The following is a 25,877-nucleotide window of genomic DNA, read 5'->3' on the forward strand; positions in this document are numbered from 1 at the left end:
AATAAGTTTCAAGATTTCTTCCTTTCGTTCGATTGTACAGTTATCCGTAATTTCGTATGGTATTTCATTTCCAAGATCGTTAACCAAAGCAGGTTAGCTACACCAAGCTACTGAGCGAGCTTTGAGAACACCAAGGCGAAGTAGATTCTTGAAATTCTAATTGATTACCATTATTTAAGAAATTAAAACTGGTGTAAAGATTTATATGCTTATCATCAAATTTTATAAAGTAAATTTATTTCTAGTAAAAAATATTATAAATTGAATGCGGAATAAATTAAATTAGCGTCCATATGGGAAAATGGTGACGACTTGAACTAGAACGCTAAAGACTTAACATAAAAGTATACATTTTTGTATTTATTTCGTCATTGTTATCTCAAGGAGGATTAATTCGTTAATTAATTTATCAACCAGCTTTATTTTTTTTGGTCTTGACCAGCTTGTTTTTGAAATTTCGAAACATTAAATTTCAAATATCTTTCCTCCTGTTAGTTGGATTTTCTTCCACAATATGTGCGCACACTGTCGTAGGAACAGTTGCAAAAAGCGGGTTCAATTTCTTATGACGACGAGGATAATGCAAAATTTTAGATAGTGCACTCATTTTGGTTATGAAAATTTAAAACATTCAAACTCATACAAATGTTATAGAATTAGTTTTTTATGTCAATAAACTTGCATTATTGACAAATACATTTTAATCAATTTTCCAAAAATATCAGGCGGCCATTTTGGAAAATGGCGCCGCAAGAATCCTTCGATATTTTTTATCTGGTAGAAATCAGAAAAAAAATGTTTTTGCAGCTGAAATTGTATTTTAAGCGAATTGGTTGCCAAAATATATTTATTACAAAAATTTTGTAAATTGGCGTCCATATTGGAAAATGGCGACGACGCGAACTTGAATGCTAAAGACATAACATAAAAATATCATTTTTTGCATTTATTTCGTCATTGTTATCTCTAGGAGGATTAATTCGTTAATTAATTTATCAACCAGCTTTATTTATTTTGGTCTTGACCAGCTTGTTTTTGAAATTTCGAAACATTAAATTTCAAATATTTTTCCTACTGTTAGTGGGATTTTCTTCCACAATATATCGAATGAAAGATATGTTTTCATTATACTTGTCAATGGACACAAATATTTTAATTTGTATGTGGGTTTTGAATAATATTCAAAATTGTCAAAAGAAAAGTGGGTGGGTCAATTTAAAAAGCGTGGAATTTACAAAATGGCTACAGATAGCTAATAACATTATATCACATTTAGTGCATGGTTGTAGCTTTTAATTGATATATAGTACGAATCATTGTGACAATTAGAACCGAAGTTATAGGCAATAAAGTAAATCGCGCGTCGGCCATCTTGAATGGCCGCCATCTTGGAACGCAAGCGTCCTTCAGCTTGGGACTTTCAGTATATTGTTTCTAATGGTAAGTACTATTTCTACTCCAAAATCCAGCTTTTACCTAAAATTCCCCGTATACGGCCCATTTTTATTTTATCTGTCCTGGCCTATAAAGAGCTTTGAGAATGAATCAGTTTCGCCTTATTGGATATTTCAGGTTGATCAGTTTTATCTAATTCAACTAGATTTTGATAAAATCGGAATAGAGTTGAATTTCATACATTGTAACTGAATAAAATGTAACACATGAAGGATGTTTTTTCGAGTCTATTCAAAGTTTACAGCCAGTGGCGTAGCCAGAAATCCTTCTAGGGAGGGGTTCAAACTATGTAAAGTACCTGAGAGGGGTCGATAAGGGGGTTCAATTTTAGTACAGCCAAAGTTACGCCCAAAGGGTGGGTTTGGACGCGGAAGCCCTCCCCTTGTCTACGCCACTGTTGACTGCTAATTTTATCGATTTTTAATACCTTCTTCTCTCACGCTCAAAATAGTTTTGACAATTTTAAATTCAATAGTTTATTGCGAGGGGTCTTTTGTGTACGGGATTTTGGATTTTTTAAAAATCCAGGATTTTATATTGTGGATTTGTCATAGAAAGTCGATGAGAGCGAAATTCTTGGATTTTGGCTTTGTGGATTTTTTTGAAACTTTTGTACGGGATTTGCCCAGATGTCCGACCCCTCGGTTCATTAGCTATAAAACCCTATGATTTGCGTTTTTATATCCAATCAACCAAAAACCTTATTTATTTCTTAAGATGTTTTAAACAAGTCCGCCAAGTAGGTGATAATATTATTTCGTGCCCGTATGGACGCTTCAATAAAAGATACTCGGTTTTTACTCCCCTCTCCAAATTCATCTGGGAAGGAACTATTTCCGGTCGGTCGGTTAAACGGTTAGAATGGCTAGCCAAAAAGTCATATTTAAGCCAATTGGAGACGCGTTTTTGCTCTCATGAGAATTTTGCGTCAGATAAGAAATCGTCGGCTCACGTGTATAAGGCACATACTAATGTTAATTTTCGATAATATATTTTAAGGTAAAATCATAAGTGGTATTACTCTAAGTACCCAAGACGCGCTGTTCTCTGGGACATGTTCTCCCCCTTTTCGTGACGTCAGCACGTGAGGTGGTGCAGGGGGCCGTTGCGAGCGCGAAAAAACCTCGAGAGAATCGAAGAGAGAAAGATTTGAATTTTATTTCTGCTAGTGGCGCCCACTAGTGTGCTAAACGGAAATTAACGGGGCGGAGGGTTAGGCAGGGTTAGGCAGGGTTAGGCCGTTTCTCTTGTATAGAAGATTTTGGGGGGAAAATATTCAAAACTAACCCCCTCTCCGCGAATCGAGCCGAGCCTCGGGAATGGGAATCGAGAGGAAACTCGAGAGACATTCGTTTTTTTCTTCCCCTTCGGTTTTATAGTAACCAAGCACTAAAGCGTAACCCTACCGCGGCAATGGTTACCATTCATTTTAGTAGCAGGTATAGAAAGTACTTTTTTAAAGAGAGAGAGTTTGGCACACGGACAAGCATGGCCCCCATAGAATTCGTTCGAAGTTGGGTACTTAGAGTAATACCACTTATGGTAAAATATATAATGTTACTAAAACTAAGTATAAGAAGATAATATTAATATTATTATTATCATCCTCTTATGGTATAAATAATTAAAATTATACGGAATATTTTTATATTACCGGGCAATTTTAAGGCTTCTCATGGAGGCAGAGTTAATTCATTTCGTATAAAATTATCTTTCGGAAAAAGATGAAAACTAATTCCTTTAGAACTAAAAGTATGACTTTTGCAGTACGGTAAGCAACAAGTGTTTCCTTTTAACCAGGTAACTCTTTTTGGCATGTTAAGGCTTAGCAAAAAAACCGATGTTATGTTCGAGAAAAGTTTCCAGCTTTCTTATTTCAACAAGCACTATATAAATAGTAACTTATGAGTCCTGGCTGTCGAAAATATTACTTCTTGGCAATTTCTGGGAAGATGTTTTATTTAAGCGCCTATTCCATTTAAGCAGGTAGCATAAAATCATGAATTAGTAATTAATCTTAAATTTGAGTGAAATATTATTTCTGGTCATACACGGCTTCGATAAGTAAGTGCCACACTTATTTAATATTTCTGACCATACACGGCGTGACGGCTTCGATAAGTAAGTGCCACACTTATTTAATACTTCTGACCATACACGGCTTCAATAAGTAAGTGCCACACTTATTTAATACTTCTGACCATACACGGCTTCGATAAGTAAGTACCACACTTATTTATTACTTCTGAGGGTCATTTCTCCGAACGATATTCAATCGGGATCGGACTGTATCACCCATTGCTCGCACTTCAGTTTGTGACCTAAACCTAAGACCATTTACACCTGGACTGGAGTCAAGATACTAGATAGGCATTTCCGTTTTACTAGAGTCCCCGCTACCGAAGCGCCACCACTGGCCCTCTTATGAAACTTTCGCCCACAAAAAAAGGGACCTAAGAAAACACGTTTACTTCGTTCTCTCTCTCCGTAAAATTTTCGGTTCGCGCATCTCGCTGCCTTCGAACCGGACTACGGAGCACGAAGCGTTCGGCGCCTCGGAAAGGGTGTTGAAAAATTAAAGGGGACTACGAGTTTGTGGACGAAAATCGCGGATTTTGGCGGGGACAATTCAGAAAAAGCGGAATAGAGTTACTTCTCCAGTCCAGGTGTAAACCGTGTAAATGGTCTTAGGTTGAATGTGTCTTGATTCTAGCAGTGGCGGATAGATATGCGGGCGGGTAAGCACCACGGTTCACGGCAAGGGGATGGTGAGCCCCTGCCAACGTGACTTGATGATTTGTTATTACACCCATAGGCCATAGCTCAAGATGCCTTTTAGCGCACCCCTCCCCCCAGTTGGATCCAAATTTGGAAGATGTAAATCAAGAAAACGTTTATGATAGCGCCAAATACACTTTTGAAATAGGTATAAACTAAGCAAATAAAGCACAAAGACCGGCTTGTTATATTACGGTTGATTATGGACAGTGGTGACTAGTGACACCAGTTAGTAAATGTAATCTGCACTATGTAGTCATTTAAACCTGACTAACGTTTTAGGTGTGCAAGAGGGTTAAAAGTTAGAACCACCCGAAATCCCGAAATTATATCGTGGATATGCCCAGTAGCGTAGCTAGGGGGGGGGGGATGCCCGCACCGGCTGTTATCCGTTTGGGGCCGTTTTGGTGGTGCCCCCGTCCGTTAAAAAAATAAAAACTTAACAAACTAGAGAAATTCTAAAAATCTTTTTTTACACGTTTTGACTAGTAATTAAGTAGCACATCATCAGGGCCGGATTAAGACTTTATGGGGCCCTAGGCCCAAGTTAATTTTGGTGCCCCCTTTCAATAGCGAGCGAAGCGAGCTAGGCGCTTCCTCAATTTATAATTGAGAAATGGAAGGAAAATTCATTTTGCTGCCAGATTTAGTATGTCGTCAGGGGCTAGACGGCAGTCCGTCAGAGAATGTGACAATCAAACGTTTTTGGTTCATAGGGGTGGACGCATTTACTAAAATTACTCCGGAAAATATTTATGATTTAAATGATTAAAGTTTTGTACTTTTATTTTTTTTCGATCCCTCTTGGTGCCCCTTGTAGGCTTGGTGCCCTAGGCCCAGGCCTATTCGGCCTATTGGTTAATCCGGCCCTGCACATCATGATATGCGCACCGGGTCCAAGATGCAATGGTCCAGCGAAGAGAAAAATTTGAGAGGGTGGACGAGCGATCATCCGTCTTCGAAAATCAGAGGGCTGAGAAGGGTGCCTATTGCCAGTGGCAGAAAAAAAAAAGAGATAATCCTTCGCGTACACCACGAGGTGGTTGCTGGGGTAAAAGAATGCAGGTGATAGGGGAAATAATAATAATAATCAGCTAGGCTAATACCCAAGGCACCACCCTAGGCCTAAGACATCAAGCGACTTTTAATGCCTTTAAACTGGTTGCCGGGTTACAATGCGTAGGAGGGTGGTGGAAAGCCCTTCAAGCCACGCGAGCCAACATTTCCCTACACTAACTATAATATTACCATCGCCGGGAGTAGTGGCTCACTCCTGTAATCCCAGGCGTCCGGAAGGCAGAGTTTGTGGATGGCCGTTTGAGGACGACCACTAATCCCTCAACGGGTGGTTGTCATACTTCCGCCACGGGTGTCCCACCCCTATCCCTAAGTATCCCCCCGTTGGCGTGGCCGTAACACATATCTCGCACCTGATTAATCAAATGGACGAGTGGACTGAATTGTCCCACCCGTTCCAATCGCTCATAACGGGCTTCTAAAAAAAAATATTACCATCAACCTCAAGAAGTTTTTATGGAAGGGGAAACCGAAGAGCTCGGGGGAAAACCCCTTAAACCAGTGGTGAGAGAACTTGCAAACTCCACTCTATTAGGCTTGGCCCGTTTTAATAGACTTTACTTTCTATACGCCTTTGACGAGTGTACTAGCTAACTTTTCGTATTTGAACCTACAATTTTTTTCGGAGCAGGAACACTGTCTGTCTGAATTCTTTTAAAACCAACATTACTCTACTTGGCTTACTTTAAAAAATTGCTCCTCCATTAAACTTCCACGTTTTCAAGTTATAATAATTTCATTTATAATGAGTAAATGAATCATGCTATAATAAGATTTTATTATTATATAAACCAACTTATACATCTAACGAAATTGCATTTTATTACAATGTATCAAAATAAAAGCAATTTCATACGCTATTAATATTTTATTTGGAAGAAAAAAGTTATTTACATTTGTTTCAAATTAAATTTTTGAGATAATTGTTGAAAATTGATTTTAACTATTTATAGGCTAAAGAAAAGTGACTTTTGGATAGCTAGCTTTAAAAATGAAAGGTTTTTTGTAGTTAACTCTTTAAATAAGACACTAGCCTTAAATGACCGAAAAGAAGTAATAATAAAGAATTTTTTCGAATTTGTAGCCTCCTACATTCTATTTACATTTTAAATTATATTTAACCAAAATATTAACGAAAAAAATTCAAATGCTATATCTGGTATAATGTACACATTTTAAAAATTACATGCACATTGTTTTATGGATGGAAATTTGTTTTATCTTTGGGATTAAAAATTTTTTTGTTTGAACCATATTTAATTGCATAAAAAAAAACACAGTAATTTCCCAAAGCAAAACATCATCCTTTTAATTGAAAGTTACACATGATTAAAGTTTCCGTTCATAGTTCAGGTACATTTTCAAAGCGTATGGTAAAGGAAGACAGTTTATTTTTTCCTTCACGAGGGTTAAATAGCTTTCATCCTCCATGTCTACATTTTCTTCTTCCTCCTTATCGTTAGACTGAGGTGACGACTCTTCTTCGTAAGCGATTCTTTTACATATTATAGGTGGTTGTCGTTTACGCAAAGATCGGCTGAAGTTGGAAGAGTTTTTGCTTTTAATATTACTCCTAGATGAATTGCCTGATTTCTTATCACTTTCATCATGATCATCATCCGAGTCTTCGACGGATCGTTTACGATCAGACCCAATAGGACGTTGCACATTGGTATCCATCTCTTCTTCACTATCTTCCTTCTTGACAGGACTTTCTTTAAGGAAACTCTCACCACTGTACAATTTTCTTTTAATCTTTTTGGTGGTTGGACTGTTCATTTCAACCTCATCCATTGTTGCCCTGTCAGAAACATTCTCTACTTTGGCGGCTGTTACATTCCCATTATCAACTGATGGTTGTGGATTGGCCACTGTACTTCCGCTAGTTCCTTCACCCAATTCCTTGTCAAATGAAATTGTTAAGCTCTTCTCTTTTTTCACAGTCTTAAACGTGGTGGAGGAGATATCATCGCTGTCATCATCGTCACTGTCTTCTGTGGAAGAACTTACAGGGTCCATTTGTTCATCGCTCAGTCTATCCACTCTTCTTCGGTGTAGACGTTGTCTATTGACTACTCTGTGAAGCATTCCTGAGATATGGTTCATAATGTGAAGTGAGCTTTGTGGACCTGGATATGAATGCGCATTTGCACTTGTTTCGTCATCACCTGGCAATTCGTCGGCATCATCCACCTGTTCAGCTCCTTGGCCACTGTCTTCGCTCTCCTCAAATATGGGAATAACAATTCGGCGAATACGCTTCTTGTTTTTCTTTCGTTTTGGATTACGCCTCTTTCGGTCTTTGAGTTTTGGATGTTCTATGTCAACATTCTTTTTCAATACTATTCTGATGTTGAATCTGCAGACTTCCATCAGAGACAATGGCTCGCAATCAGCTTAATTTAAAAAATACATACCATCAAATATATTCAAATTACATAATAGGAATCGAATGCATTTCACTAACGTAGTTTGACAACATCATCAGAACTTTTGCTTGGAAGCACCAATGAGGCAAATGAAACTGGCAAAATCGTTTTGACTTCCCAAGACGTTTGAGAGCACCTAGTAATCTGCAACAACTGTTAAGAAAATGACGTTATTTCTCAATTAAGCTCTTAATTTGATATATTGTACTTGATCTCCTAACGGCATTAGCAGAATTCCTCCAACTTTAATCAAATTTTTCATGTAATTTTCGTGTTCCTTGGGACAACTAGCTCCACAATAAACTCTGTCATATTGGCGAAAATTTTCTATTTGGAGACAATTCCCAACCACAAACTGGGGTTCGCAGAATTCGTATTCATCTAAGGCTAAAGACATTTGCTTGAATTCCTTCAATTTCAATCCGGCATATTCCACAACATCTTTATAAAGTTCCACACCATGATTCGTACCATATGGACCTATAAATAAGTTAAATTAGGTTAAAAAAGGCTCTCAATGAAGATAGTAGTTAAATTTACCTATCACTAATCCAACCATAGTACTCAAATACCCTGTACCGCTTCCCAAGTTCAGAAAAGACAATCCTGGTTCCAATTTTAAAGATTCCATAACTTCAGAATATATACAAGGAGCAGAGAGATGTAAATTTCCATGTTTCCAAGCCAAATCTTTATAGGCATTTTTCTTGAAAGTATCTACATAGTAATCGGCTCGATCAACGGCTCTGAAGATTCGTTCAATTAGGGGAGTTTTAATATATTCAGCTTCCACTAAATTATCAATTAGTTCGTCATTGTCTTCCCCTGTACTCACAGCCCCTCCCATAGTGTAGTAAAATAATGACCTGTAAATATACAAAAAAACGACCGTAGTACAATATTTCAGTTAGACAACAAAATCGCAACATGGCAAGCACCTGTTTTATAATATAACTAGATATTTATTAAACTACCACTTCAAATTAATAGAGTATTTGTGGTATTATTAAAAATAAATATTGTGTGAAAATTATGTGGAATGTGAACTCCTTGAACCCTCAGACATTTTGTTGGCATACAATGTCATTCTTCTTTTTTTCTACTTTTTTAATTACTAAATATCTTGTCATAAATTACTTTACTGGTGATGAGTGCGTTGTTATTATCATAACTAGTAAGAAATATAATAATAAATATAGTTACTTTTATCGTTAAATGTAAATAACAAAACCTCGTAGAGAACGAAACAGCTGACAACCCGACCAAAACACAAGAATCTTATGACGTTCTATTTTTATACATTTTTGCGACAGCCAATGGGAGATGTCGGAGCCTTAGTTGACTATTTTTATTATGTGGTAATGCGGGGAAGCATCCTTCCGAAACATTAGACTTTTAATTTTAATTTCTTTCTACATACATAATGCTTGCAATATAAACGATTTAATTAAAATAATTTTAAAAATTTTTATTCTTCAGCTTATCAAATGATATTGATCAACTTTAGATTTCGTAATATAGATGGTAGCACTTTAGTAAAACAGTGAATTTACAACCGAGATGGTTCGGAAATGCTTCTTTAGTTATTTCTAATATAATTTGAAAATACATTAAATAGAGAGTTACACTAAATTAGGTCTTAATAAATGTATTTTCACATTTTACAGACAGTTAAATTTCATTTCTTATCTCTATCCAGTTATTAGACATTGAAAGTATAAGAAAAAAAACTGACACCGCATTCCCGAGGGTTTTTTCTAATGAGAAAACATTTTTGTTAGTCGCAGTTGTAAAATCGTTTTGTACGTGAAAATAGGCCTTTCGGAAATATTGGATTTTGTTATTTGTAAGTATAATCTTAACAATTTAAATTTTTATAGTACCATAATTTAAAAAATATTATAGCAATTTATTTAAAGGGAGTTATATTTGTAGTTGTTAGGAGTACGAAATTTGTTATGATGAAGGCCGTTTTAGTTTAGTTGGAAAAAATAAACAGACAAATAATCGTGAAAAGTGACAAAAAGAGGAGTAAATTTCAGTTAGGTAAAAAATGTCGGGTTTTTCTTTATTAACTATTTAATATTAGTAATAACTGAACATTTGTTTAAGTTATGTTCACGTTGTAGTCGCCCTTGTGACTTGTGAAAATATTTGACCCAACTTTTATAACGGGCAGTGCCTGACCGAGACGACCTCGGGGCTACAAATAGGTGCACCCATTTAAATTTCATTAAAATTCAAATAATTTGCCGCGGTTTTGAAATCTTCGCTTTTTGTGTCGTTGCAAGAATAAATAATCCCGTTTTAGTAAACCATTACTTCAACTGAGCATATTGCCATAATTATGCGAATTAGCTCTAATTATTTTATGAAAAGGCCGTATAATTTTTTATATTTATATATTTTTCGTTCCCCCTCTCATGAGTGTAAAACGCATGCGCACTCTTTTCGCTATTCCATCAATCTTGTTTCCCCCCCACTAAATTATAACAATGGCGATGCCGAAGTCGATGGTGAGAAAATTTAATATATTTATTGATTTTTAAACAAATATACGTGTAAAAGCGCTTAAATTAGATGAAACAAGTATAACCCTATCCATTCTCTCATTTTCAACTACTTTATATATGTTTATATCGCTCTGTAATGTATTACAACCAATTTTTATTCAAGCTGTTTTTCTAAAAAAATACCGTTGAGGCGCGCGCTTTTGGCCTATCATAAGGTGAAAACTATTCGCTTACCCCAAGCTGTCCGGAACCACACCACTTCCAACTTTTAACATTCAGCTTAAGCAAAAGTGTAGCTCAGAATTGGCCTTAAACTGTTCGGTGGCACGCCAAAGGTATTCTCTTACAGAGCGCATTGGGAAAGTTCTGCTTTTCGTTAAAGCATTTTTTCATAAACCTTTCGGTTTTTAAAACGTTATTAATGTTTTAACCAATTTCAGTTTTCATATTTATTTGGTTTAAAACGAAATATCGTGGTTTTATTTTTAACAACTTGAATTTTCCGATACGTTTCGCGGTTTTTGACAAAATGGGGCAGAGCCTTTATAAGCATGCCTGACGTCATTGGTGATTGGTCTACTGAATAGCTGAATTGTAAAGTGAGCCACTTTCGCACTTTCATTGTCATGTGGTGGTCGTTGATGGCCAAATTTAAACGTAATATAGCAAAAATATGTATTTTACCGTTGTTCAACTATGTACAGTTTTAAATACCGCGATATTTTTAATTAGTACTATTTAAATAACCTTTTTAAGGTTTTACTAATTTCACTTTCTATAGTTTCACTTTCACTTTGGCTACTACTTTTTACACTTTTGACCAAAAATACAAAAAACTTGGGGGGAAAAACCATTTTCCTTATTCTAACCTTTTGGGTGGGGGGAGGCATGATCAAATAGGTCAAAGTTTTAAATGGGGTATAAATTTTCTCTTACTCCCTTAAAATAATGGTATTATTCTTCAAAAAAAAATTGTCATGAAATTGAACTACATTTTTATTAAATTTATTTTCAGGTTTTAATGTTAAAACTAGATATTGAAGTGTTTTAACTAGAATCCATTGTTGTTTGACTTAAAACCAACTAAATGGAAATTAATGACAAAACCAAAACTAATAGAGGAGTAATTTCTCCTGACTCAACAGCTACTTGTAAACTAAATGCAACAAAACAAGTTGGCCCCTCAGTTACAGAGGCTGATTCTCCAGTTTCAACAAACCCCACTGCTGTCACGACAGTTACTGTAACAACCAAACCTTGTCAAACAAACAAGAAAACCAAAGCTGAATTAACAAAAACCTTGATCAAGGGATCGTCAATTATACCCACAACTGGTTTCATTCCTTCGTTAAATTTGTTTGCGGCAAAAACTCTTACAACAAATGCCACATCTACTCCAGGCACGTTTTTGAATTTCACAATAGCAAATGGAGAACTAAGACCAAGTAGTGGTCCAACTGTTTCCAGTTAGTCCTATATTCTCAGTTGCAACTCCTTTTGTAGAAGACATGATGTATATTATACTTTTTTTTTACAGTAAGAGACAAAAGAGTTGATACTTCCCAACAAAAGCCATTTATTGTTACTGTAAGTGGACTTCCTGGGACATCTAATGCAACTGGTGGAACCCATCAAGTAAAAGATTAAATGAAGCCTAAAACTTTGCATCTCATAACCATAAAAAATTTCAGGTTCAAATAGCGTGTGCAGATGGTGGAGATAAAAATGCAACTGTGGCTACTACTCTTAGCCAAACTAACGCAGCTTCCATATTGAGTGCTCTTTCAAGCGCTTTACCCATTGGAAACTCTGATAAAAACATTCCAATTGTCGTAGCTACAGCACCACCAAACCTTGGCAAAGGAAATCAATCTAATGCCCGAATAATTTCTGTCCCGGTGATGAATGCAAAAACTATCATAGCGGCAACTACTAACACTGCGTACAAGAAAATTGAACCCAAGCCATCCCCAGTCACATCAACCACCTTGGCCCAACCTCAGAATGGTACTAGTGTGACTACTCAGACCACCAATGGTACTAGCGCAAACTCCCCCCTTACAACTTCACCTACTTCGTCAACCAATTCTCAGAGTGCCAATGCTTCTATAAAAAAAAATGAAGAAAAACCCATAACCAATGGCGATAAGAGTGATCCGAATAGTACTGATTACGATCCAATTGAGGCTATGGATTGGGAAGACGGTATAGCTACGTTACCAGGCAGCAATATTAAAGTAAATTTCTTTGAATTTAAATTAAAACTTGTATTTATGTATAAATATTTTTTATATTATATTATATTATATTTTATTTTTTCAGTTCAAACTAAATGAATTTGGAACTCTGGAACTCGCTATGGATGAGTCTGAATGCAAGGAGATCAAAGAGATGAAGACTGATTCACCAGTGACCAATGGCGAGGAAGATTTGACTCAGACTCTACCGGACAACAGTCAGACGCCTCCCAAAGAAAACAGCAGGAAGAGAAAGGCTGGAAAAATTGCTCCGGTTTTTGGTACGAATGACTTTAAAGCCGCAAGTAAGGGTGAATTTATTTCTCCTTGCTTTTTTTATTTTGTTTTATAAATAATAATTTTTGTATAAAACTAGTACTGAACTTTTGATTTTCTTCCCCTTCAGATGGAAAAAGCGGAAATGACATTCAGAATTGCCTCAATTGCGGTGGGATGGGAATTCGAGAAGAATTTTATCAAGGAACCGATTTCTGTAGCCAAGAGTGCCTCCTAGTGTGTTCCCGAAAAATGGAAATGAGAAAGAAACGTAAAGAACGTTTGCTCAAGAAAAAGAAAGCGGAGCAACAAAAACTAGTTAATTTGATAGAATCAGAATGCAATCCGTCCAGTCCTTGCTCTTCGGAAGAAGTAAAATATTTATGGCTCTCAGATCTAATAATAAGTAAACTAATTTCTGTTGTGGTTTATATTTGCAGTCGGTTCGATTAAATAGTGTCAATGATGATTCAACGCAACAGGCTGTATCGTCAACTGTCACAAAAGCAACCAAACTTGGGAAAGGATTTCTGTGGAAGGAGTATTTAGAAGAAACTAAAGCACCCACAGCTCCAGCTCGTCTCTTCCAAGATGTAATCACTATAATAACATATTTCATTTTGCAATTTAAGTTATAGAAAATAAAGTATCGGACACAGTTATTTTATGCATAAATAAAAACTTTATTATGTGCAAGAAAATATCCTTAAGAGATATCAAGTCTTAATTCATGCATATAATGACTAGGCCTGTGCGAGTACTACTCTGACTCGAGACGTCTTAATATATTACGTATGAGTAGCTAAAGTCCTTTGCCAAGGCTTATAAATTACTCTTAAGTGGTTCCGTACAGTTAAGACTCGAACTGGGCTCGACCAGATAATTAAGACTTAACTAATTCTTAAGGACTCGAACGAGTACTTGGGAATTGTACACGAGACTCGTGAGTACAATTCTCCTGGACTCGAGACTACTCAAAACCATAAAAAGAGGACTCGCACACCCCTAATAATGATTATTGTACTTTTTTTCTATTTCAATTTAATTGAAAATAATTGATTTCTCCATTTTTAGTTTCAAAATATTCCTTACGTCAAAAACCTTTTCAAAGTGAATATGAAACTGGAAGGAATTGATCCCAAACATCCTTCTTTATTTTGCGTTTTGACTGTGGTAGAAGTAGTTGGCTTTCGTATGAGGCTACATTTTGATGGGTATTCGGATTGTTTCGACTTTTGGGTCAACGCTGATTCTGCTGATATTTTTCCTGCTGGATGGTGTGAAAAAACGGGTCACAAACTACAACCTCCAAAAGGTTTTTATTTTGAACCAGTTTTTCAAAATAATCATATAATGAAAGATTAATTTAGGCCACGCTTCTAAGTCATTCAATTGGAACAATTACTTAAAAGCATCTAAAGCAACTTCCGCTCCAAAAAATTGTTTCTATAGACTACCAACGGTACTATGATTATTTCATAAAGGATTGTATTGTTGTTAAATCTACAATTTAATTTAGACTGAAAACATCCCTGGATTTGAAGTTGGAATGAAGCTAGAAGCTGTTGACAAGAAGAATTCCTCCTTGGTTTGCGTAGCTACTATAATGGATGTAATGGCTAATAGGTTCCTGGTTCATTTCGACGGTTGGGATGACATGTATGACTACTGGGCTGATCTTGGCTCGCCTTACATTCACCCAATTAATTGGTGCAGAGATATGGGACACGTCCTAACACCCCCTAATAGTTGAGTATATACTAAACTACCGTATGAGAAAGCTTCTTTAATAGAAATTTAACGACTGGGTAGATCTTCTTTCAGATTACAAAGATTCGAACAATTTCAACTGGGAACAGTACCTAGTTGAAACAAATTCTTCAGCCGTTGATCCTAAATATTTCAAAGAACGACCACCTCATGACTTCAAATTTGGCATGAAAGTTGAAGTTGTTGATAAAAGAAATCCGGTTTTAATCAGAGTGGCCACTATCGTGGATACCCAAGCACATATGGTCAAAATTCACTTTGATGGATGGTCTGAAGTAAGTTTTGAAGGTATTTTTTTTTTGTAAATTTTGTTTGACTTATTTCAACTTTTAGATGTACGACTATTGGATGGATGATGATTCTCCAGACCTCCACCCTCCACTTTGGTGTCACAATGCTCGATATCCATTACAACCTCGTAAGAGACAAGTTAAGACTGTATTTGTGAACCATTAAAATTTTAAATATATATATTTCCAGCGCAAATTGATGTTCTTAAAATTGATCAAAGTGGTTGTCCAACACCAGGTTGCATGGGAATTGGACATATCAAGGGGCCCAAGTACACTTCACATCACAGCGCATTTGGATGCCCCTATTCTCCTCCAAACTTGAGCAAAGAAAACGCCATGGGTGATAGGTTAGGCACTGGAAGGAGCGGAGAGGCTGTTTTCATTGAACCTTTAGTAAAAAAATCTGAAGCTGCAGCAAATGCTATTCAACAACAAGAAATAAAGTATAATTGAGTATTTTTTTGGTTTATTTCTTTACTATAATAAAATATTATAGACATGCGCCAGAAGGTCCAGCTCGTTTTAGACGTTGTCCCACACCTGGCTGTAATGGAATGGGACACGTAACTGGGAAATTTACTGTCCATCATCGCGTTTCTGGCTGTCCTCTAGCTGTTAAAAATTCCCAGAAGGAAAAAGAGTGCAATCAACCAAATTTGGCGGAATCTCCGATAACACCTCAGCTCAATATCAAATCGGAAAACAAAGTCAACCTGGTTTTGCCACCACCCATGCAGCTTAACAGCCATTTTAATAGCAGTAAAAGGGGACGCAAAAAGTAAAATTTATTTTAAAAATCAATTAGTAATTAGATAAATATTTATACTTTATTTTAAAGGTTTAAAACCATTACGAACCAGGTTGGAAATAAAAATGAACAAAATGGTAAAAATAATTATTTTTAAAATTTTTTTGGTTTGCTTGTTTATTTTGTTTTATTGGTTTTTTTTGCAAATGTTTTGGTGGCTTTTGTTGAATTTTTAGTTCTGGAAAGGCAAAATTATACCGTTCTTAAAAGTTCAATTACCAATGTACCCAAAGCTATTAAGCCGAAAGAAGAGAACAAGATTGGAATTGAAGTTGTGCAAGATAAAGTTCACCATTCAGTTTTCACTTCTACCTCTATATTTCACCCAATCCTTCCAACAGAAGAAACTTCGGTCTGTTGGAATCAACATTCTTTGTTGTTACCCGGTATAACTCAAATGCACGGCTTTAATGTGAAAAAATGGAATGCACATGAAGTCGCTAGTTTCATTACTGGTTTAACAGGAAGTCTCAATATTGGCAAGATTTTTAGTGATGAGGTGTGTATTAATACTTTTAATTTATTTAAATATTTTAATTATCATTTTCTTTCAGCAAATTGACGGAGAAGCGTTAATGCTTATAACGCAAAATGATCTTACAAAGATGATGTCATTAAAGCTAGGTCCGGCTTTGAAGATTTTTAACAGTATTGTTATGTTCCGTAAGAGGTTACAATCCATCTAGTCATAATATACCGCGTTTAAGTATTGTAGAGTATTTTATTTGGACTGTAATTCTCTTATCAGTTTTTTAAAATTTGGGATTTAACGCGATTGATAGCATGTTTCTAATTAACGCGTTTAGTGGAAGGACACTAATAAATTTCATCCGCAAGAATTTGTATTTGCTCAAAAATGTAAAATTAGGATATAACTAATTTTTGAGGATGGATACTAAAATTTTAGATATTATTTTGCAGTTTTTTTTTTCATTCTGGAAAAAAATCTTTTGTGAAGAATTTTTTCCTAATTGTCAAGTGTGTAAATATAAGATTTTTTTAAATTAAATTGTGTATTGAAATGAGTTATAAAAAAATAGTCAAATTTATTCTTATCTGTACATTAATTAATTTTGAGTTTCTTCTTCTTAGGTTTGAGATTGGCCATTGGGCCCATGAATTTGAAAGCAGTTTGACATGTAGAACATATTGGGGAAAAGCTACAGAATATTGATAAACAAACTGAACAAACGTAACCAATTTCAATCAAATTTCTATGACAAAAACAGGCTGCTCGGTAATCAACATGAACTCTCGCTGGTAAAAGCAATTCTTTTCTAGTTTTAACATCAGGCAAGAAAACCCAAAGAAGATATTGAACGAAGGCAGCCACATTGGGTATTTTTAAGTAAACTCCATCAGTTATATCGCAGCCTTGTTGCAAAATTCCTGCATCCTTATTAATAACGCATGCGTCTATAGTTACTCCATACTTCTGAGCAGTAAAAAATACATTCATGAAATTCATGTATTGGGAAGCATTATCCCCAGAAGAGGTTACGATTAAAATACGTGCTTGGTTCTCTTTAGACTGAATTTTTTTATGTTGCATTCTGTGGATATAACATAATGCCATGCTCATGGATCCAGCGAGAAGAGATTCTGTTTGGACTGTATCTCTTTGCATTTCTTGTACTAGGTTTTTCATTCCGTCTTTGATACATGTCCCTACGTTACTCAGAAGTTCAAATTGACCGTCATTAGGACGTTTGTCTTCATCGTCATTATTACCATTTGGGGATGGATATAAATATACGCTTTTCTGGGCATTACAAGCAATTACTGCTAAGTTATTATTACTGCTCATCATCAAATGCGTGTTGCACAGAACTATCACGCTGTTTAGGCATTTAGTCATTGATTGATCGCTGTTTTTCGCTATAGTCACTGATGGATTTGCGTCAATTATAATCACAAATAAGCTTCCTTCTTGGTTTCCAGACATGTTACACTTTAAAATCAAAATAAATTTAAGCTAATATCTCCCTTACCGCCGACATACGCGACTAGCTTTGATCATGCTTTCATTCAACTCTTTGTGTCCATGACATAGCAGACGTCTTTAGGGAGTAAACGAAAGGAGCAGTGCCGTAAGATTTATTTACACCAAACTTAATAAAACCTCGTACCAAAGATAATTTAAACTCGTACCCTAGATTCGAAATCACTCTCTCGCGCGTTGCCGATAGCGTTTACCCACTTCCCGCCGGAACTCAGAAAAAATTCGCTCCATGGTTTGCACCTTACCGCTACCACGGCCAACTTCGATCACGCGCTGCCGCGCTATATAGCGAGGCAGCGCGTGATCGAAGTTGGCCGTGCCGCAACCGATGGAGCCCGATTTTTCTGAGGTCACGTGCCGGAAAAGGGTAACAAAACCGTCAATGTGAAAGCTCTCAGTATTCGAATCTAGGGTACGAGTTTAAATTATCTTTGCTCGTACCAAAAGTGGATAAAAAACAGAAAGTCTGGGAGGAAAGGGGTTTCTTCCCTTTGCCATTGGTTTCCTTCAAAAATGAGTAGCTTTATGGGGAACGACTCATAATTTCGAAAATCACAACACCGAATACAAAATTCCCATAAATTCCCATATCGCCGAATTCCCATTTCTCCGAATTCCCATAACTCAGAATTCCCATTACGTAGAATTCTCATATCTTCGAACCAAAACCCCGAATACAAAATTCCCATAACTTCGAATTCCCATAACTTCGAATAGTAGTTTTTTGGGTACGGAAATGCTAATTATTATTCTCAACTCAATGGTGAAGTTTGTTTTCATTGTAAAGCTCTCTTGCGGAAGTGAATAGGAGAAAGCGTGTTGATTTCAAATAAATGATGAAAAAAGGACTATAATTAACGGAAATAAAGGAAAGATTCAATAGGCCATATCATAAGTAACATAATAACAGTAAGTATGACAATTAACGAGATTTACAACGGAACTGATTTTCATAGCTATAGCGCAATCCAGATGTTTTATCAGCACAGAGCCCCCTAGTGTCTAAAACACGCGAGACTTCCGCCTAAGCCAAAATATCTGGTTTCCGATAGATCGGCGGAATATTACACTTAATTGATAAAATAAAAAATAAAATTCGGCGGCACGAGCCCAAAATGTTTTTTCGCACGCGGGTTTCAAAACAAAGGCAAAGTTCCTCACGACTCCAGAACGGGCTCTCCGATATTAGGATTATATTCTTAAAGAAAATTATTCACCAAGGACGGTAACTTCAAGAGAGTATCTTTGTCGCAAAAAGGTTCTGTAAGGAAATTAGAATTAAAGCAATAGAAAGTGTCCTACTTATTGTAGTTATGGCACCTATGGCTATATCTAGTTATATATTTGGAACTCAGGTATTATAAATATCATACGTCTATAATATTTTTCAATAAGTATATCACTTTGGAAAATATTTTACTAACGTCTCGTAAGAGCTAATCACAGAGTGACGTCATCATGGTACGAAAATCGCCCCGCTAGACACGATAACGAGCAGACGCAAAACGTCACCGAAGTCCATTATAAAGTCTCTCGTATCTAGCTCTCAGTAAAAGTTTTGCATGTAAAACATAGGAAAACTTATTTAAATATGTACTGGTGAAATAACATCACCCGAGTTCAATTGATAAATTACCTATACTTGAAAATTATCATTAATGATTATTTGTAATTTAAGATTAAATCTTGTCACATCAGGGCCGTGCCGAGCTTTCGTGGGGCTTCGATATGCACCCCCCCCCCCCCCCCCTTGAACTTTTCCCGTGGGCACCTTCAGCTTTAGGGCCCCCTAACAGTCCCTCAGGGGCCCTTTTCCCCCATTTCCCCCCGTCTGCACGGCCCTGTGTGCCATATCAACTTATTTCATATCTCAATCTGATAATCACCCTGATAATCATCCCCGATCATTGCCTATTTATTTGTTGATAATTTGGAAGACGTTTTAAGGACGATATTTTCTTTGTGTGGTCAGGCAATAGACAAAATTTAGACGCTTTTCGCCAATCTATTAATAATATTAATTCGAAAATTAAATTAACTTTAGAATTAGAAAACTCTGGTTGATTATCGTTTTTAGATATTAATATCAGAGAGTGTAAAGTCGCTTCGCTACAGAGAGGCGCCTCTTCCTATCCCCGTAATGTTAAAATTTCGTGGTACGTTTTTTCCCCATGAGAGCGTTGAAGAAGCAGACGACGGTGTTTGCAATTCCCGGACACACGATGGCACTGTAAAATTGCTTATCAAAGAAAAATAAATTTTGCTCTCAATAGGTTAAAGTTGAATTCAGCTCAGTCAGCTGTGATGTTGAATTATTTTAACTATTTAAGTAAAACAGTTGATTTCGTAAGAAATATAAAAGTAAGTTTATTATCAACTGTACTTTTTTAATATATCAAAAGAAATTCGTGGAATCTAAAGTGGAATATTTTATGGGCTGGCCAAGTCTTAATTAAATATACCAAAACCATGGTAGAACATGTGTTTTGAATAGCAGCGGTGAATTAAATATTCTGAAATATAATTAAGAACATTTTCTTTTAGAAGGTTTGGACTTTCAATGGCTTTGCAAATTTCTAAATCTTCGTCAGTGAATTGTCCTTTACCTTGCAAAACCCAATGGTTATCATATTTGGACAATTCTTCATGGTCCAGGAGCTGGTACTTTAAACGAGTCTGTTTAAAATAAAGTCATCCAAATTGTCAATTCAATATGAATCTGATGGTTTTAAGAGGCTATTGACTGATGCAGCTCTGTACGCTGCCTGGTATTGTTGAGGATTTGGATGATCTCAATTGTCTCCTTATTGGCGAATGGAACCAAAGTAGTTTTCTAAAAATCTTTGACTAATTCTTCCAGTTACTAAGAACTTAAAACCAAAATTATCCTTTATATCATTCCATAGGAGTAGCAAAGACTGAATTGATAGTTTCCACCCTTCAATACAAGGTAAGGTTTTATACCTACAGTTCTGAAGCTACCATGTATTAAACCTTTCCAATTTTTCTTTCAGCATTGGTATGTGGATGGATTGATCAGTCATTGCTCTCTTACAGTGTGTTTCATTGTTTAATGTCCTGCTATTGCAGCAATCAAAAAGGCCATTCATGTGTAAGAGGAACTCTGCTGTGTATGTGCTTTCAATTGTTAACTCTCCTAATCCCAGTGAACAGGCCATTTGAATTAGAAACACTTTGACTGCAAATTTGGGCAGCTAACCTGACTTTCATGTTAGAAAATGCTGGTAACTTGATATGTTTACGTTTCAGCTTATGTGTGCTTTGAAACTTACCAATTTCTTGGTCTATTTTGAAAAAATGTTCTAGGACTGCCCAAGAAACTAGATTGCCTTCCACTATTATGGGATACCGTTTGAAATTGTTCCTCACACTTTTCAAGAGATGTGGAGGATCAATTTCAATGAATGGCTTTTCCACTGATATCCCCATACTTTTGAACAAATTTTGATTGCCTGTTCCTTGGTCACAGACTACAGCTTTGGCCAATACGTTTTAGGTGAGTTACGCAATCATGAAGCAATATCTTCAAAGTCTGTTCGTGACAAGCATCTTTTGTGAGGAAGTAACCAATTGGTGGTTTGAATTTCAGTTTTATGTCATTCACCATGAACACTAGGGCCTGATTTGCGTACTATTTTGACCTTCCATATGGACCGAAGTCTACGAAACCTTCAATGTTATCGTTTTCATTATTGTCAAAATGTTTAGTTGAATGGCTATAATTATGTTCAGTACAAATATATTTAAATGGAATAGAATTCAATAGATAGTTCTGGGTTTAAATTCATAGGAATTGACTTTATCCACTGTAAAAAAAAATTGTGAATATTTTATATAAATTATCATTTTCTTCGTTGAATTGATTTTGGAGGGCATAATTTGGCATTTGTAGTGCGGCGTTTACCTTACACCATGTTGTAGTTGTAACATGATCTTCAGGTGCATTTTCATTTGCTACTATTTGAATTAATTATAAATGAACATAAGGCCGTAAGAGACCATGGCGGGATATGTTTTTGCCTTCAGTTTACCTAGGGAAAACCGTGGTTTCATTGGAATTTTCCAAAAAAAAATAGTAGGTGTAGCTAATGGTGTAAGCCTGTTTTTGGTTTTGATATTCATAAAACAATCGTCAGTGAAATGAAGCCCGCAAAATACGTGATTAAAGTGTAAGTAATCTGTAGTTTTATTTTGGAGCTTTTCACTGTTTACATTTTGCAGCCACTGCAGAACTATTAAGTTTTAAGAAATGTTAATGTATTAGAATAGGCTTATTAAATTAAAACGCGTATTCACCGGTCTTTATCCCTTGGAAACTTGAAAGAAAAAGACAGACACGTGGTTACCTTTATATTCGACTTACAATTTTTAGCCGAACAAGACATTTCAAAATAAATTAAACTCGCAAAAATACCTAAAACACTTTCTTTTTTGCGTCTTCTCAAACTCTAATCTAGCACGCGCCGGATATACTACTAGCGCCATCAAACGCCCGGGAATTGTGGACATTCTCGGCGAATAAAATCGTACCACGGATTTTTTAAAGAGAGGCGCCTCTCTGTAGCGAAGCGACTTTACACTCTCTGTTAAGACATGGGATTTTGACCTCAAATTGATCAAAAGTTGATCAATTTTGATGTTTTTTTTATTAATTTTTATCAATTTTTTAAATTTTTGGCATTTTCAAAATTTTTAAATTTGTTAAAATTTTTCACAGGGGGGTCCTAGGAATCGGTCAGAATCCCATGTTATTTTCAATCGGAAAATTTCCATTTGTTGTTGTCAAAAATATTTTTCGTTGCCATCGCAAAACGGTTGCCCATTGAATAAATTCCCTTTAGGATTTTTCAAGTTACACGAAGGTCTACCAATCCCCCGAGTTTGAACAATATCGGTAGGTTACACTTCGGGATGTCTCCTTGTGAGTAATACCATAAGTAACATAATACTGTAAGTATGACACTTCCTATTCTCCTAATGATAAATTTCTTAATGATAGTCTGTCTCGGCAATGACCATATAAATCAATAATAATAATAATAATAATAATATTTATTTCGCAACCACAGAGGCAAAGCCTATACAGGGTGGTTACCAAAACAGTACAAACAATTAAAATAAATAATTTAAAAACAAATACACAATATAAATTACACCAGATATAAATTAAATTATAAATAAATAAATTGAAGAATTTTGAAGAAGCCAATCCGAAAAGAAGAACTCTGAGACCAAAGACCGAAAATGTTGAATTGAAAGAGAAGTGGCATTCTACCGGATGTCAGCTGGCAAAAGATTCCAAATCCGTGCACTTCTGAAGAAGAAGGAATTTTCTAAAGCCAAGCATCTAGCAAACTTTAGATTATACGTAGGGCAGGTCTTCCGGGTGCATAATGTCATTTTGTCATCTGTATTAAAGGTCGGTGACTTAACAATTTTCAAGAGTGTGACCATATCCGAAACACTTCTACGAACGGAGAGTGGCCAAAGGTGAAGATTTCGTAAGCGTTGGCTATAAGGAATTTGACCAGGCAAATATGACCGAGGCGACTTAACGTAGTAACTCGGGAAATTACGCTGTACGCGTTCCAGTGCTGCAATATCCTTATTGAGATAAGGATTCCAAACTGGAGACGCATAGTCCAGCACTGGCAAGCACATCGAACGAAAGAATGTGGTAGATGCAGGCGTAAAACCAGTGGTTCTACGAATAAGACCACAAAAGCGGCGAGCTCGATTGCTAGCGTAATTAATGTGGGAGGTCCACTTTAGATCTCTTGAAACGACGACACCGAGAATCTTCATAGAGTACACACGGTTAAGTGGAACGCCATTAATATTATAGGTGACATCATCATGGGACTTCCTCCTTGTAATTACCATGACGTTGCATTTTTTAATATTGAGGGAAATGTTGTTGGCCACACCCCAATTGAAAATACTAGTGATGTTATCTTGCAAGTTCAAAAGATCCGCGGAAGATCTAATTGCGAGAGATATATAGCTGTCATCCGCATACTGATATAGATAACACAAAGACGTTGAAAAGTAATGGTCCCAAAATCGAGCCTTGAGGCACTCCAGAACGCACTGGAAGGTACGTGCTGAATTCACCACGATAGGTCACTCGTTGAAAGCGATTGGATAAAAAATCCCGAAGCTAAAAGCAATACCTCACCAGTGATCCCGATTCTTTGAAGTTTAAAAATAAGCCGCTTGTGGCAAACGGAGCCAACGCTTTTGACCAGTCAAACGACACCACGTGAATGTCAGTTGGGTTACGTTCATCGAGAAAGGAAGACCACTCGTGGAAAGACTTCAGAAGCTGGTGCGTGCAAGAGCGACCCTTAGAAATCCATACTGCAAGGTAGGTATTAAGGAACTGTCTTCCAAGAACTTATTCAGCTTCTCGTAATCAATCGATTCCAGTAATTTTACAACGACAGACGTGAGTGATATAGGTCGATAATTTGAAAGATCGTTGCGCTTGCCCGACCCTTTGAAGACCGGCATAACATTAGCCAGCTTCCAACCAGAAGGTAGAGAAGACATTGATAGTGATAACTTAAACATTTTCACCATCGGGTCAATTATGGAAGGAGACATCAATTTAAGAAGCCTAGGATGTAATACCATCCGGCCCACAGGCCGATCCATTCTTCAAACGTTTCAAGGCGTTTTTTCTGGTGTCGAAACGGATGGTAAAGTTAAGGCAGTGTCTGACGTGCTAAAGCTTCGGTAGAAGAATTCACCAAAGGCCTTAGCTATGGCCAAAGGACATGATATTTGCCCATTCTTTACTTTAAACGAAGACGGTGGAGGGAGTTGGGACTTTGAGCGGACGTAACTCCAAAACCGCGTAGGATAAGTAGCAATGGTATCATACAAATTTGACACAAATATATCATATGCACCTCTAGTCTTAGTTCTCAAAGTGTTGTTAAAATCCCGATACTTCTTCCAATCAAAATCTCTTCCCAACTTTTTGGCCTTCCTAAAAAGATAATTCTTCACGTGGCTCGCGCGAACAAGATCAGCCGTAATCCAGGGCGGACGCTTCTTTCCATGAATGGTTATACTCGGAACATTGTCCCTAACTCATGCCCAAAAGAGATCAAGCCAAAGTTCCCAAGTCACATCAATATCACTTGAAGAAAAAACAATGTCCCAAGGAGCGTAGTACAAAGTGCCTGCAAGATCATTTTTAGACCGATCTTTGTAATTGAGAATAGTTCGATGAATTCTCTGAACAAAAGGCCGCGGTAAGTTCAGGCTTCCAGCAACCGCAAAGTGATCACAACCTGGTAGGCTGTCTCTAGTGTGAATCTCAGTGAGGAAACGTTGGTCATTTAAGAAAACCAAGTCAAGGAAGTTATTTCCGCGTGTGGGATTTGTTATACCGTCTGTTGAAGTCCAAGGCCAAACACAGTATCGCAAAAAATTTGCTACTTTGCTGTACGAAGAGACGGATTCGACCAGTCAAAATGTAGGTTAAAATCTCCCATTAAGAAGAAAATATCGTGCGGTGGAAGAGTCTCGTGTAAGAAACCAAGAAGGTCACTTACATCCTAAGGACTGACAACTCTCCGCGAGTTGAATCGGATCACATTTTAAACTTTATTTTTGTTTCTGAAGGTAGTTTTGTTCGAATTTGAGACCCAAACGTGCTTTGGCTCGTATATACAGCCGTAAAAATAATCTTTAGACGAATTTCCGGTTAGGAATCCTCCGATTACGCAATCACCCCACGACAGACCATCATTAATATCATTAACCGACGTCTTTCAGTGTCATAATAATGGTTATTATGTTAGTTATGATATTATATATTAAATGGTATATTTTATTTTTAATAATAAAAATATTTTGGTACGCCCTTAAAGCAAAGAGTGTTTATGTAGTATCAGGGGATTTTAGCGTATTTTACAATTGTTCTCTTTCTGTAAAATGAATAGCATCGCTCTTCGATTAGGAAAGCCCCAAAATTTGTCATAATTTAGAAAAAAGGCTCCGTTGAAAATTCGTAGTTTTTAGGTTTGGCCCGAGGGGCAGTTCACTCCCATGATTAAATCTGCACTCTTGGTTGATTAAATCTTATTAAATTTTATGTCTGTATCTTTGGCTGTATTAAATTTAATCCAATTAAATTTTTAACCTTGATTACTTCTGCACTCTACGAAGGAGTGAACTGCCCCTCGATTTGGCTTCGGGTTTGGCG

At 36.5% G+C, this 25,877-nt stretch overlaps 3 protein-coding genes and 1 long non-coding RNA gene across 19 annotated transcripts; 2 read left to right on the forward strand and 2 right to left on the reverse strand.

The window, feature by feature from the left end:
• Positions 1-6,193: 6,193 nt before the first annotated feature.
• LOC149948814 (uncharacterized) lies at positions 6,194-9,089 on the reverse strand. 2 transcript variants are annotated; one of them, XM_090173956.1, is made up of 5 exons: positions 8,943-9,089; positions 8,280-8,605; positions 7,948-8,219; positions 7,778-7,892; positions 6,194-7,706 (listed from the first exon to the last, which is right to left on the reverse strand). In XM_090173956.1, exons 2-5 carry the CDS (start codon positions 8,584-8,586, stop codon positions 6,640-6,642), a joined length of 1,761 nt encoding a protein of 586 aa, XP_090030082.1. In that variant the 5' UTR covers positions 8,587-8,605; positions 8,943-9,089; the 3' UTR covers positions 6,194-6,639. The 2 variants fall into 2 exon arrangements, with proteins under 2 accessions (XP_090030082.1, XP_090030083.1); XM_090173957.1 differs by lacking the exon at positions 8,943-9,089 and adding an exon at positions 8,678-8,814.
• Positions 9,090-9,447: 358 nt separating this feature from the next.
• On the forward strand, positions 9,448-16,659 carry l(3)mbt (lethal (3) malignant brain tumor). Of its 6 annotated transcripts, none has more exons than XM_090173953.1 (17): positions 9,448-9,585; positions 11,268-11,718; positions 11,790-11,887; positions 11,944-12,489; positions 12,575-12,800; positions 12,896-13,137; positions 13,206-13,358; positions 13,840-14,080; positions 14,136-14,227; positions 14,285-14,513; positions 14,590-14,810; positions 14,869-14,953; positions 15,016-15,271; positions 15,325-15,606; positions 15,667-15,713; positions 15,813-16,135; positions 16,191-16,659. In XM_090173953.1, the coding sequence occupies exons 2-17, from the start codon at positions 11,340-11,342 to the stop codon at positions 16,320-16,322; spliced, it is 3,552 nt and encodes a 1,183-aa protein (XP_090030079.1). In that variant the 5' UTR covers positions 9,448-9,585; positions 11,268-11,339; the 3' UTR covers positions 16,323-16,659. The 6 variants fall into 6 exon arrangements, with proteins under 6 accessions (XP_090030079.1, XP_090030076.1, XP_090030078.1 ...); XM_090173950.1 differs by having other exon boundaries at positions 14,578-14,810; positions 16,191-16,658; XM_090173952.1 differs by having other exon boundaries at positions 12,575-12,794; positions 14,578-14,810; positions 16,191-16,658.
• On the reverse strand, positions 16,658-17,735 carry Tfb4 (transcription factor B4). The gene has a single exon (XM_090173959.1). It carries the CDS (start codon positions 17,579-17,581, stop codon positions 16,700-16,702), a length of 882 nt encoding a protein of 293 aa, XP_090030085.1. The 5' UTR covers positions 17,582-17,735; the 3' UTR covers positions 16,658-16,699.
• A 1,997-nt stretch (positions 17,736-19,732) lies between these two features.
• LOC149948817 (uncharacterized) lies at positions 19,733-21,460 on the forward strand. 10 transcript variants are annotated; one of them, XR_016480472.1, is made up of 7 exons: positions 19,733-19,999; positions 20,183-20,463; positions 20,545-20,588; positions 20,653-20,750; positions 20,806-20,883; positions 20,966-21,155; positions 21,249-21,460. It is a non-coding gene; the product is annotated as an uncharacterized LOC149948817 (long non-coding RNA). The 10 variants fall into 10 exon arrangements; XR_016480468.1 differs by having other exon boundaries at positions 20,183-20,299; positions 20,374-20,463; positions 20,545-20,593; positions 20,729-20,883; XR_016480466.1 differs by having other exon boundaries at positions 19,733-20,110; positions 20,545-20,593; positions 20,729-20,883.
• The last annotated feature ends 4,417 nt before the right edge of the window (positions 21,461-25,877 follow it).

This window comes from Leiobunum rupestre, chromosome 4 (assembly GCF_980474605.1).
Source record: "Leiobunum rupestre chromosome 4, qqLeiRupe1.1.hap1, whole genome shotgun sequence".
Classification (NCBI taxonomy): Eukaryota; Metazoa; Arthropoda; class Arachnida; order Opiliones; family Sclerosomatidae; genus Leiobunum; species Leiobunum rupestre.